General features: G+C 44.7%; 2 protein-coding genes across 4 annotated transcripts; both read left to right on the top strand.

Annotated features, from left to right (window-relative positions):
- Positions 1–4,308: 4,308 nt before the first annotated feature.
- Positions 4,309–7,427, top strand: LOC136424997 (uncharacterized). Its single transcript, XM_066413681.1, has one exon. The coding sequence runs from the start codon at positions 4,493–4,495 to the stop codon at positions 6,245–6,247; it is 1,755 nt and encodes a 584-aa protein (XP_066269778.1). The 5' UTR covers positions 4,309–4,492; the 3' UTR covers positions 6,248–7,427.
- On the top strand, positions 7,191–12,310 carry LOC136424998 (allatostatin-A receptor-like). Of its 3 annotated transcripts, XM_066413682.1 has the most exons (4): positions 7,191–7,509; positions 9,006–9,911; positions 10,833–11,159; positions 11,483–12,310. In XM_066413682.1, exons 2-4 carry the CDS (start codon positions 9,709–9,711, stop codon positions 12,162–12,164), a joined length of 1,212 nt encoding a protein of 403 aa, XP_066269779.1. In that variant the 5' UTR covers positions 7,191–7,509; positions 9,006–9,708; the 3' UTR covers positions 12,165–12,310. The 3 variants fall into 3 exon arrangements, with proteins under 3 accessions (XP_066269779.1, XP_066269781.1, XP_066269780.1); XM_066413684.1 differs by lacking the exons at positions 7,191–7,509; positions 9,006–9,911 and adding an exon at positions 9,919–10,086; XM_066413683.1 differs by lacking the exons at positions 7,191–7,509; positions 9,006–9,911 and adding an exon at positions 10,093–10,261.
- The last annotated feature ends 920 nt before the right edge of the window (positions 12,311–13,230 follow it).

Raw genomic sequence — 13,230 nt, forward strand, 5'->3', positions numbered from 1 at the left:
GAAAGTGGCTTCGTGCTTGCTAAGGAAACCAAAGCTAGCACGGAATGACCTTAGTGAAGGCCTGAGACGAGTGTTGCGTACCTAAACGTAACATCCGGTACAGAGGTTTAGGTACAGGTCCGGACCTGTACCTGAACAATTTGAAAAATTAACATGCGTTTATCTGAACCTCTTCAAAAATGACAGAAACATAAACTAGAGTTCAATTGACATGTGTGTGTTATGTACAGGGTATAGTGGTTTGCAAGTTGGATTTGAAATTTATGTTACAATCAATGCCTATGTAATTATAATTGCTGTTGTTAGAAGAGCGTTTGAATTATATGTGGTAAAGATGATGATTACAGTAACCTGTCAAAAACAATGCAAATTCATCAAACCCTCCCCGAGATATTTGCCTCTAAAGGTAACATAAAAAACGCCAACTGCAGTTCCAAACAAGCAGCTAGGGGGCCTTTATTTACACCACTCACTTGCTGACCCAGAAACTATCTACCACCTAAAAATGATGAGCCTGACACCTCCAGAAAATTTGGCCTCAAACTTTGAAGCTCCGCTGCAGTACCTTAAGTATCCGCTAGGAGGCCCATTATCAAACTTGACCTTCTTCTTTGACACCCCTACCTATCTATTCAATATCATGCACAACCGTCAACAGCTCATCGAGTTATGTTGGCGACATACAAAATCACGTACACACAAAGCATACTGCAGTACTGTAGGAAAGCGCCAGATAAATCATTTTCGAACTTGACCTCCGTTTCCACAATATCTACACACCTACAAAAAACCATGAAGATCCATCAACGTTTCCGTCACTTTTTTTGCCTGCATACAAACACAAAAAGATGCAAAGTGCGCTGCAGTACTGCTAAAAAACCCAAGGTTAACCATTTTCGAACTTGACCTTCCTTTGCACAACCACTACACACCTACCAAAAATCATAAAGATTCATCGAAGTTTTCTTGAGTTATGCTCTTGACATACATACAGACCCACCTAACAGATTTCTCAACCGAAAACATAATCTTCTCCGAGTACAAGTACTCGGCGAAGATAATAAACTGTTTTCAACTTGTCAGTATCTTTATTGAAAGAACATTACTAGGTTTCCTACCGCCAAACTCCCTTCATAACTCCCTGCCTGCCTGAATGATCTGTTGCATGTTGGTTACGCTGTTCCAAGGTGTCACTTTGGTCGCGTTTGGTGTTGCATGAGGTCAGGAGATTAGTGACAAAATGCGCACATACTTGGTATGAATTTATATCGGTACAGTACCGGTACTTCATGATCCGGTATTTTGGAGCTGTACCTAATCAATTTTTACGGTACAGTACCGGTACGCAGCACTACCTGAGCACCCGAGACAGCTTTTATACCTCGAAATGAAAAGAATACAAAACATTCCCTTTGTTCGACGTTCGTAACTGTTTATGGGCGTTTCGTGCTAGGGAGCGGTGATTGGCTGCGCGGTGCCCACGTGACTGCCGAGCCGGATACGGAACACCGTCATGTCACTGAACTTTGAACAGCCCGCCCCCAGGTAAATATTACAGGTGAGTAGTACAGGGGGAGCAGACTGAGTAGAAAACGAGAGAGGATCGTTAAGAATTATGATCACGACTTATGACCGATCACCAAGGACACGCGATTAGACAAAAAAAGAGACACAGCTAAAACTGATGCAAAGTCAAACTAAAAGGCAACATTTGCATCTGCATATATAATGTTAACCTTCACATGGTCTAGCCTTACAAACTACTGATCTGTTTATTCTTACTCAAACACATTGATATAAATGGTGACCAGCCCCTCTCTCAAGCTCTGCAATTATTTTTGCTACAATATGGAATCGAACACCATGGTGACAGCCGTCTGGTTCAGGTTATTGACCCTATTTGTTTGGAACGGAAGAAGAGAAAACGAAGCAAAAAAATATGTTAACATTCTGTGAAGGTAAACATAACAAGAGTCTGAAGAGCCAAAATCTCCTATTCTCCAAGCAGAGACTTCGATCGAGAGGGGTAGTTTTGTCCGGGATTTCCAACGTCCATCTTTGGCCACCAGCTGTTGGGACCTGGGGAATTCTTGCCCAGATTTGAGACTAACAGGTGTGACAGGTGTGAGCTCCCACAACATGCCTAGAATGGAGGTATAGATTTTTCTCATTACGTATGCAAATTCAGTCCCAATTTGCATGATTTGCACTTCATTGTGTACATCTCTGTCCAACCTACCTGCATATCAAATAACATGAAATCTGTCGTTCCTTTCTTCAGTTATTCTCCTTAGAAGATTTTTGCAAATATATATATATAACACTTCTCTCAGACTGTGTTTTCGTGCCAACTCTGTAATGAGGAAGATATAAGACCCTGAAGGCCGATTAGAGCATATTTCGAGAGTAAATAAAGGCACAAACAAACAAACAAACATAAGACAGATAGATAGCGCCAGTGTCTCCAGGATTAACTCCAAGGCCGCCCGACACCGGCCCGACCGGTCTCACCCTTCTGACTCACTGCTATGGCGACGAGTAGAAGACCACAACTCACACAGTTAACCGCACACGACTGACAACAACATGGGAGGGCAGGAGCAAGTGTGTAAGTACTGAACATGGCACTTTGTTAGACTTCCTAGTGGCTGAATATAGAACCAATGCACGTAAATATAGAACATTGACGTAACACGGCGGCCAATGACGTTGGTAGATAGCGCGTGCAGCCGAGTCTGTTGTTGTGCGTTAATGTTTTGGGTCACTGTGCGCTCGTTCTCATTTAAATGTACACATTTTGTAATCTCCGTTTCCGTTAGAAGTAAGACGTACCTGACATTAGGATATGCCACATATAAGGTACGCAACTGCCGTGTTTAAAAGCCAGAAATGTTTTAAGTCGTCATAAAAACTGCAGTTTGACATCTTATATGTGGCATATCCTAATGCCAGGAACGTCTTATTTCAATCGGTAACGGAGATTACAAAATGTGTACATTTAAATGAGAACGAGGGATGTGGGATCACTATCGCAGGTACGGCAGGAAACCGTCGGAAGTTTCAGCTCCTTCGTTCCCTCCTTTGAGGGTAAAAGCGCGGCCACAGTCGCCGTACGATTTTTGTTGGCGTAGGATTTTCAGGGCTGTGACAGAACCAACCGTCGGCGAGGATCTACGGCACAATTTCCGTCACAAGACGGTTGAGTGTTGTATGACACATGCTAAGAATGTCCACAACTTGCTGTAGTAAAACCGTCGAAGGTGACCAGGCCCAAACAGAACAATTTCCAGGTTTTCTTTGCAAATCAAGTCGACTTAAACTCATTCGCCCACCTCCCCTCCCTTCCCCGTCACACAGTTCGCATGTCCTGTCCCTGACATCACTTCCATCGCCTCAGGCAAGACCTGAGTAACACAGGAAACCTGCTCGACTCGGGGACGTCTCTAGAAGGGACAGGGACCACTTATCTCCAGGCAGATCTAATTCCAATGGTCACAACGACCTTATCCAACTGGCAAAATGGGTTTTCATCTATGGGTGGCAAAGCCAGTATCCAACTGGCAAAAGGGGTTTTTATCTATGGGAGGCAAAGACCGTATCAAACTGGCAAATTTGGTTTTCATCTATGGGTGGCAAAGACCGTATCCAACTGGCAAAAGGGGCTTTTATCCATGGGTGGCAAAGACCGCATCCAACTGGCAAAAGGAGTTTTTATCTATGGGTGGCAAAGACCGTATCCAACTGGCAAAAGGGGTTTTTATCTATGGGTGGCAAAGACCGTGTCCAACTGGCAAAGGGGTTTTTCATCTATGGGAGGCAAAGACCGCATCCAACTGGCAAAATGGGTTTTTATCTATGGGAGGCAAAGACCGTATCCAACTGGCAAAAGGGGTTTTTATCTATGAGAGGCAAAGACCGCATCCAACTGGCAAAAGGAGTATTCATAGCCATCGAGGCTATCAATACTCCTTTTGCCAGTTACATTCCGTCTTTGGCACCATAAGATATGCTTGGGGATTCAGGGACCACATGGTTCACGCTTCCTGACTGAGTCCACGAATGCTAATTCTTGAAGTCTTAATCTTAATCCCCTGTCATTTACAAAGTGCGACAGCAGGTTGAGGACACTCGTAAGGCAGTTGTGGGTGTGTCGTACTAAGCACAACCGTTTTGTGACGTAACAGGTGGTAAAATGTAGATCCTAGTCGACGGTCGCTTGTTTTTACACATAGGGTCTTATCTCAAAAGAACATTCCCCAAGGCATCTAGATCTGACTGTCGACATACAACAAGACTAATGGATTTTTTGTCATTCCATTGCAGTGGTCTAACTGAACTTAACTCACCGACTGATCTCCATCAGCATCTGTTTACCACTACCAAAAATTCGAGGGAACTCTGACGTCGCCGACGTTCTTTGCTGCCTTCTCTGTTCCCCCTTCACGTTAACCGCACGTATTGGCACCCATTTAAGCAACCTTTAAGCACCGCAATGGCTGACGCAGTCGACGTAATCCGCTGTCTGCTGTGTTCCTCCGGCATGGTGGCGAATCTCCTGATCGTGTCCATCGTTGCGCGCTACCCCGCTATGAGGACCGCCTGTAACGTGTACGTAGCCAACCTGGCCGCAGCCGACTTCTCCTTCTGTCTCCTCGCGCTCATTCAGTCCATCGTCGCCATCCGATCTACACATTCAGAAAGTTTGTACTTCCAGCAGCTGGAAGACTTCTGTAACAACATTTGGAGCAAACTGAACATTACAAGCATAACTAGAAACGTCACAAATCATACAGGTCCATACATGATTGTAGAAAACTGCACAGGGCACTATGACATGTTTGAGGCGTACTGTGTCGAGGACGAACTGAACTCCACATCCACTATCAGAAACCTTACCAGTTCTACAGATCCATACGTAATGACAGAAAACTGCACTTGGCCGAATCCAAGCGCTGCGATGTTTTCAACTCTACAGCAGGCCGAGTTGGGCTACACAAGTCTGAGCTGGACCTACGAGCGAAGCTGTGACGTCAGCCGCGTCATCGTAGTCTTCCTGGCCTCCACAAGCATCATCCTGCTGACAGTCATCGCCGTGGAGCGGCACAGAGCGATTACAAACCCGCTGAGCAGTAGACAACACGGGACGGTGAAACACGCGGTATTGACAAGTACTGCAGTGTGGATGGTGTCCGCTCTGGCTGCAGTTATAGACACGATCGCCAGGAACGTTGTCACCAACGACTGGACCTTCACAAGCGCTAGTCTGCATTCTGGCGCCTCCTGTGTCATTTTAAAGCTAGAGTCGTCTGATGCCAGTCACCCGTTCTTTGTTATCATACTCTTGGACTTTTTGTTCGGCTACGTTTTGCCCATCTGTATAATAATTCCTCTGTACGTTCAGATATTGGTCAAAGTGCGGCAGTCTCGCCGTTTGGTGGTGAGGGAGACCAGGTCGGGCGACCAGGCGTTTCTCATGGTGTTCGTCGTGACTGTTTTGTTTCTCGTCAACTGGCTTCCCTTCCACGTCATTTCTCTTCTGATCCACATGTTTGTTTCCGAAGAGAAGTACGACACGATCGGCGTGGCGCTCTCCTTCGCCGTGTTCAACTCCGTGGCCAACCCGTTTCTCTACGCTCTTCTCGGGAGAAACTTTCGCGACAAACTCAAAAAGATGTTCTGCTGTAAACAATGGTGGAAGAGCAAAGTATGGAGACCAAAGAGTGAGGCTTCGCTGGATACGACGATAACGATACAGGCCATCGACGATACGGGCCGGGGCCAGGCTACAGACAGAACAGAACAGGCCCAGGCTACAGAACAGGCCCAGGCTACAGAACAGACCCAGGCTACAGAACAGACCCAGGTCACAGGTGAGACAGGCCAGACCCAGGCTACAGGCGGGACAGAACAGGCTCAGGCTACAGGCGGGACAGAACAGGCACAGGATACAGACGGGAAAGGACAGGCCCAGGCTACAGACGGGACAGAACAGACCCAGGCTACAGGCGGGACAGAACAGACCCAGGGTACAGGCGGGACAGAACAGGCCCAGGCTACATGTGGGACAGGACAGGCCCAGGATACAGGCGGGACAGAACAGGCTCAGGCTATATGCGGGACAGGACAGGCCCAAGCTACATGCGAGACAGGCCCAGGCTCAGGCTACAGGCGGGACATGTCTATACATGTAGAAGAGAAATTGCACGTCACAGACAATGCAAGGCCGGCTGACACAGACCACACTTGAAAAAGGACAAAGGCCAAATGGATAAGGAAATACGTGAGCAAAACAATGCGTAATGACATGGCTGGAATAAGAAGCGTCATACCAACCGTTACTCACCAGACGGACTACATTTCATTTATCTGAATGGATTTCCGACTTAGAACAAAATGTACATGAATATCATGTAGTGCAATAATCCCTTAACTGTAGGATATTTGCTAAATAGTCGATGGAGGCAGCATAAAGCTGATGCAATCGTTCGAGCAGTATTCTAGAATTTCGATTTGATATATCTAAAGCTATACAAATTATTGATATTGTTGCGTGAATATCGCATCGTGACATACTTGTTGATAATAAAGATTAGTTCAATTTTGTTTATAATGTCGTTGCTGTAACCAAGTATTAGGTGATGTACTGACTTTCTCTTACCTGAACAAACTGGTGCTGTAGGTAAGAGACTGTGAAACTTTTTTTTTTTTTTTTTTTTTTTTTTATTCTGTCATATTTATCCAGGGTGGCCCTGCTCAGTGGTTACCACTGCTTTTCAGAGGGGCCCTGCGTACATAAAATAACTGATAATACAAACAGAAATATCAACATATAGAAATAATAATAATAAAGATCATAATGAAAACAATGAAGGTAATGATAACAATAGTAAATAAATGATAACAATCATAGTACAAATCATAATACAAATCATAATACAAGTCAAATCATAATTAAATCCGTTCCTTGTCATTGAGGGGTCAGAGGTCATGCCAGTCCTTGCCAAGTGTAAACTTGGCCAAAAATAAGTTTCTTTTCAATTTTAGACAAATGACCAATATTTGAAAATTGTGCTTGAATCAAAACAAGGTGGCACAGTGGCAGTGTTCCGCTTGAAACTCTGTGGTCTTTGTCTTTGTGCCGAATAGTCCTGATACCGCCAAAACCACCCCTGATCATAAATAGTTCAGTCCAACTGCCTGAGGCGCTCGCACAACTCCTACTAACCCCAGACACGTACGAATGTTCTTCAGGTTCTTAAGTACAAACAGGAGCCCCAGGTATAAGTAGAACACCTACGGGCAGGTAACAATGGACTCGAGTTTACGACGTTTGCTGTGGCTCGGTTTATGAGCCCTGTAAATTCTACCAACGAGTTTTACATTCTTAAACAACGCGTTTCTAAATCTGGTCCGCGCACTGACGAGTGTTCACTGGAATGGTGAAAAATTACTGGAGCGACGGGTTGACTTTGGAGGCCAACAATCGGTGGATGCGAGTTTGAACCGACGGTAAGATTTACCTTTTACTACGGTCTAGTGCGAAATTATGTTGTAACGTTTGGACAGGTTTGATCTATGAAAAAGATAGAAATAGAATGGTGCGTCATGATTAAAGTGGGGTCACATTTTGGGGCGATTTTTTGTCCGACTATTTCCAGCGACACTATGACAAAACCAACCGTCGACAAAGTTCTATGACAACTATTTCCAGTCACAAGACAGCTGGGTGTTGTACGACACGTTCACGACTGTCCAAAGACCTCTGCTGTCGCAAACATGTCGTACGACTAATGTATCAGGACCCTAAACTTGTAGCGTTAAACACACGACAAGGTCGAGCTTGTACAGGACCCACTAAGCAGTGATACCTTGTTGAACAATTGTCTCGCAATTCTGTAGTAGTAGTAATAGTAGTAGCGTAGCAGTAGCAGTAGTAGTAGTAGCAGTAGTAGTAGTAGTAGTAGTAGTAGTAGTAGTAGTACCTAATTAAGGTAGAAATTGCTTAAACAAGATCAAAAGTTTTGACGGTGTGTTGTTTACCACGCCATCGGTAAATAAAATATGTAGCCCTCCTGTTGACGGGGTCCTTGACCCTTGTAAAACCTGTTTATCGTCATCACCCCTCCCACTGTACGTCGGCTCACGTTTCCTGTGTAGGTTCAACCAGCCGTGTTTCTAGGAATCAGGCTGTTCTTATTGTCACTTGTATGACCGTGGCACATACAGCTGTGGTTTTACCATCTCTCAGTGGAAGCGATGAGACCAGAAAGTGGATATTATTCATTAACAGGACCACCCCTTTCGTCTCTCCCCTTGCCAAGTTACCTTTGGACGCATCTGTAAATTAAAACGTGAAATGTAGATTACGTTTATTTCAACATCATTAAACTTGACTAATTGTTCACGGGGTCCTTGACCCTTGTAAAACCTGTTGTCGTCATCACGGTGACTCACCTCCCCCCCGTAGGCTCCCCTTTCCTGTTTAGGTTCAACCAACCGTTTTTCTCGGAATCAGGCTGTTTTTATCGTCACGCTTCACCGTCCATTGGCCGTGACACATGCTCCTGTGATCTGCTAGACACAATATAAGGAAAAGTTGATGAAGGTTAGACATCCAGGTAATAAGATACGCCAAAAATAGTTACTCCAGCAACTGGATAATCTTTTTTTTTTAAAGAGTCTGACGTTTCAGACAGCGTCCACTATCTTTCGTCAGTGACTAAGGAAAGATCTGGCAGAACTAGGTTTTATACCAAAACTCTGAATATAAGGAGTCTTTAAGGGGAAGGGATAAGACAAAGAAGTGAATATTATTCACCAACAGGTCCACCCCTTTCGTCTCTCCCCTCGCAAACGTACTTATAGATGCTATACCAACATTAAATGAAGATTACGTTTCTTTCAATCTCCTTAAAGTTTGCTTATTCTTCAGTTTACCCAGCGTCTTAGAGCAGAGATATATATTTGTGGTTTACCTAAGCTATAAATTCTTCTTTATTTTTCAGATATCACTGCGGGAGGCGACTCTGAGTAGCGACATCGCGACACAAAAACAAACAGAACGCGTCCGTCCGGCGCCTATTTGTAAATAATGGCAGTGTGGCAGCCGCCGAGACAAATTCACACACGCCGACAGAACGGCAGCTTACCTCCCAGTGAACCGTGAAAACAGCGGTCACATGCGGCATGCGCGTGATTTCCTGTGAGACTTACACAACCGACTGTCAACAACGATCTACGACACTCTTTCCCGCCTAGAGACAGCTGAACTTTGCCCGACACTTCCACGAACGTACAAAACAGACGAGAATTGGATACACAAACTTTTTGTGTTGGTACAACGTTTTAACTCTTATGACTTAATGTACTGCCGTTACTACTGTAAATGCATTTAAGTTCGCGTGGTTTTCATTTCGCGGTAGGGAGACAATGGAGTGTTCGCGGTGGTTTTCAGTTCGCGTTTGAAACAATAGTAGCGCTACAGTCATAGGTGGGCAAACGTTCGCCATGGTTTTAGGTTGGGATCGACTGAAGAGTTCATCACGAAAACCGCGAACAATTCTGCATTTACAGTACTTAGAATATAGATTCAAGATGTATTTAATGAAATGTCGCAGCGAAACACTGAGTTAAATTCAATCTACAACGGTTACAACCATCAACTAGGGCTTATAAGGCACACCAACATTGCACATTAGGAGTGGTAAAATGGACGTTACTTACATCGCGAACGTCGCTCGCTGCTGCATCTCTGCGGTGGGGATGTTAGCGAATCTGCTGATCCTGTTCATCGTGGCGCGCTACCCCACCATGAGGACCATCCACAACCTCTACGTAGCCAACCTGGCCGTAGCCGACTGCTGCTTCTGCGTGTTTGTGATAGCCCAGGCGGCGGTGTCCATCCGTTACAGGTAGGTATCGAACATGTAGAACCCCCCGTTCTTTTTCGAACAACCCCGTCAAAAATAGAACAGGGGGCGTGGTTTCGGGATCGGTCTATTGCCATGTAACTCATAACTTCTTTATGACCGACTGCTGCTTCTGCGTGTTTGTGATAGCCCAGGCGGCGGTGTCCATCCGTTATAGGTAGGTATCGAACATGTAGAACCCCCTGTTCTTTTTCGAACAACCCCGTCAAAAATAGAACAGGGGGCGTGGTTTCGGGATCGGTCTATTGCCATGTAACTCATAACTTCTTTATGACCGACTGCTGCTTCTGCGTGTTTGTGATAGCCCAAGCGGCGGTGTCCATCCGTTACAGGTAGGGAGGCCCACGTCACTTCGCAACGTCTCTAAGACCCCGTTCACACTTTTAAAAAATTCTATCCGGTTCTAAATCGATCCAGAATTTTTTGTCTAAGGCATATTTTTGAAGCATTGGAAATATCTATGTAGAATATAATTTGGTTTTCGCAATATTTGCAATAGAAGGACAATGACATTAAGTTTACTGCATGTTCATGCCCAACAAGGGCTAAAAGCATTAAAGTATCAAGACGATACTAAGAAAATGATTTTCATGTTTCTTCTCTCATCCGAATAGTTTCATCAGGTTGGTAAGTCACTGAATTAAAATACTCTTTTTACACAACTAAGTGATTTATTCAACCGACGTTTCGGCGACCGACTGTCACCTTCATCAAGGCAATTCTGACTGGCTGCAGTGCAAAGTGAACCAGTCAGAATTGCCTTGATAAAGGTCACAGATGGTCACCGAAACGTCGGTTTAAATAAATAACTTGGTTGTGTAAAAATAGTCTTTATCTATGCTTCTTCTCTCTTATTAAAACACGTGTAGACGAATTCACATGGTTTACAAATATTGCTTATAGGCATCTGCAGGGCATGCTGGAGGATATGGTCGAAGAGCATTGCCGTCAGGATCTGATGAACTCCACAAACTTCACCACCGTGACTCTAACACGCTTCGCGCCGGATCTGCCAATGCCAGTCAACTGCACGGAGATGCGTTTGGACGAGGAAAGTTTGTTGTTGCTAGAAGAGGTCAAAGTTGAGTTCGACAGCGCGCTTAACGTGAGCAACCGGAGCTGTGACGTAGGGCGCGTCATCGCGGTGTTCCTGGCGGCCTCCAGCATCTTCCACCTGATCGCCATCGCGTGCGAGCGCTACCAGGCCGTCACCAAGCCGTTCACGCACAGGTGAGTCTTACCTTTTGAAATCTTCTAAAATGCGGTCATCAAAACGTTGGCTCTTGTGAATTCGCGGTTGTGAATGAAGAAGTTACGAGTCGTTATTCAGTTATTTACTAACCCGATGAAGTTACTCACAGGTTATTCTAATCTTTTAAAATTCTTATTCAACATTACTGCATATGTTTGTCAGGTTAGAGATGTGATCCCGATCGGAGTCTGTAAATTCAAAGATGCCCTCTTTGAACATAGTCAGAACCATTCAACTGTCACTTAAGGTATAGTTTACTAAAGAGATGATTTCCTTTTTTTCTTCATTTTTATAATCACAGGTTCAACACAACGCTCAAAGGCGCCGCTAAAACGTGTGCGAAGATCTGGCTGGGGGCTTTCGGCACGGCCGTGTTGGACACCTTGCAGAGAAACATCATCTCCAGAGACTGGACCTTCTCCTACAAAAGTCTGTACGAGTGCGTCTATCTCAAACCAGACGATCCGGATCCAGCCAGCGGTTATCCGTACAGAGCGCTACAGCTTATCATATTCGTTATATCATACGTCGTACCAGCCTGTATACTGATACCGGTATACGCCATGATATTCTTTAAGTTAAGACGGCGGCGGCGGCGGTTTAAGACAGGACGTACGGCCAGCCGTTTCGCGGCAAGGCGATCGTCGTCCAAGCACCATGCCATCCCCATGCTGTTCGCTGTAACGGTGTTCTTCTTGGTCTGTTGGTTACCGTTCCACGTGACAGCCTTCTCTATCCATTCTTACGTGGGTGATGACAACATTGCAGTGGTGTACGTGGCTACAGCGCTCGCTGTGCTCAACTCAGTCATTAACCCGTTTCTGTACGCTTTCATAGGCAGGAACTTTCGGAAGCACATCGCAGGATTGTTCTGTAGGAAGAAAATTCCGTCTTCTGCCTCTGAAAGGAGCTTGCGGATGTCAAGCATTTCCGTTTCCCGACATTCTGGCGTTAGTAACGTAACCATGACGACGGCAACGTAGAAGTGTTTGTTTCGACCGAACTACAAAGGTTCAACTTCAGGAAAAAAATTGATTACGGTTTTCAGTGTCTTTGAGAAATCTACACGGATCTTATTCTGGTTTACAAGGATTTCCAAGTAAGCGATACTTGGTGAAAAAAAGTGGTTCTTGATGAAAAGATGTACAGTTGATGCAGAAGAGCAGGAGGCAAACTAGAAGATGAAGAACTATGTCAGCCTACAGATACTTCCGTTGAGGTCTCAACTGAGTTGTCCTTGATAATCAACCAACGAACTAACAGACAACAAGAGCTAAAGGAAAACGTCCTTTTTTGGTGGTGTTTTGAAACAGCATTATATCAATTGAAAAATAAGGTCTTTCCGGCACAACCGAAAAGAACTACCTGCCAACGTTAACGTTTCCACAACTTGCCAGCTTGCTTCATCAGGATGTAATGCTACTGAGAACCGCAAGGTGGCGTTGTGGTAAGAAGAATGCGGTCCCAAACGTGACGGAGTCTACATTGCTCCTCCTCTCCTCTATTCAAGACAAGATGAAACGCATTTAGTCGTGACGTACTGTCCAGTAACTATATTGATCGACAGAAATGAGACTTGCCTGAGGGATTCTTAACACAAGTTCGTACGTGCAATGATTTGCTTTGTAAAAAGTTTGCTGTCTATTCAAGCTGTACAGGACACTGTAAGATATGTATTGTTAACGGACAAAGCACCTCATACAGACGCACAATAGATGTACTTAACTTACCACCTGTAACAAATCTAGTAGAGTAGATAGTAACTCCCATCCTACGTTGATGAAGGTTAAGACATCCAGGTAATAAGATACGCCAAAAATAGTAACTATTTTGGCGTAACTCCCATCCTGCTGACTAAGTGTTTCATTTAAGATAATCAACCAACAAATGGACCAACCAACCAACCAACCAACCAACCAACCAACCAACCAACCAACCAACCAACGAACTAACAAAAGCTAAAGGAAAACTAAATGCTATTTTAGTGGATAGCAAGGTTCTTTTTTCACAACCAAGATGTTTGCATCAACAGCCGATGTTTCTTGGTTA

The sequence above is a fragment of the Branchiostoma lanceolatum genome, chromosome 19, assembly GCF_035083965.1.
Source record: "Branchiostoma lanceolatum isolate klBraLanc5 chromosome 19, klBraLanc5.hap2, whole genome shotgun sequence".
NCBI lineage: Eukaryota > Metazoa > Chordata > Leptocardii > Amphioxiformes > Branchiostomatidae > Branchiostoma > Branchiostoma lanceolatum.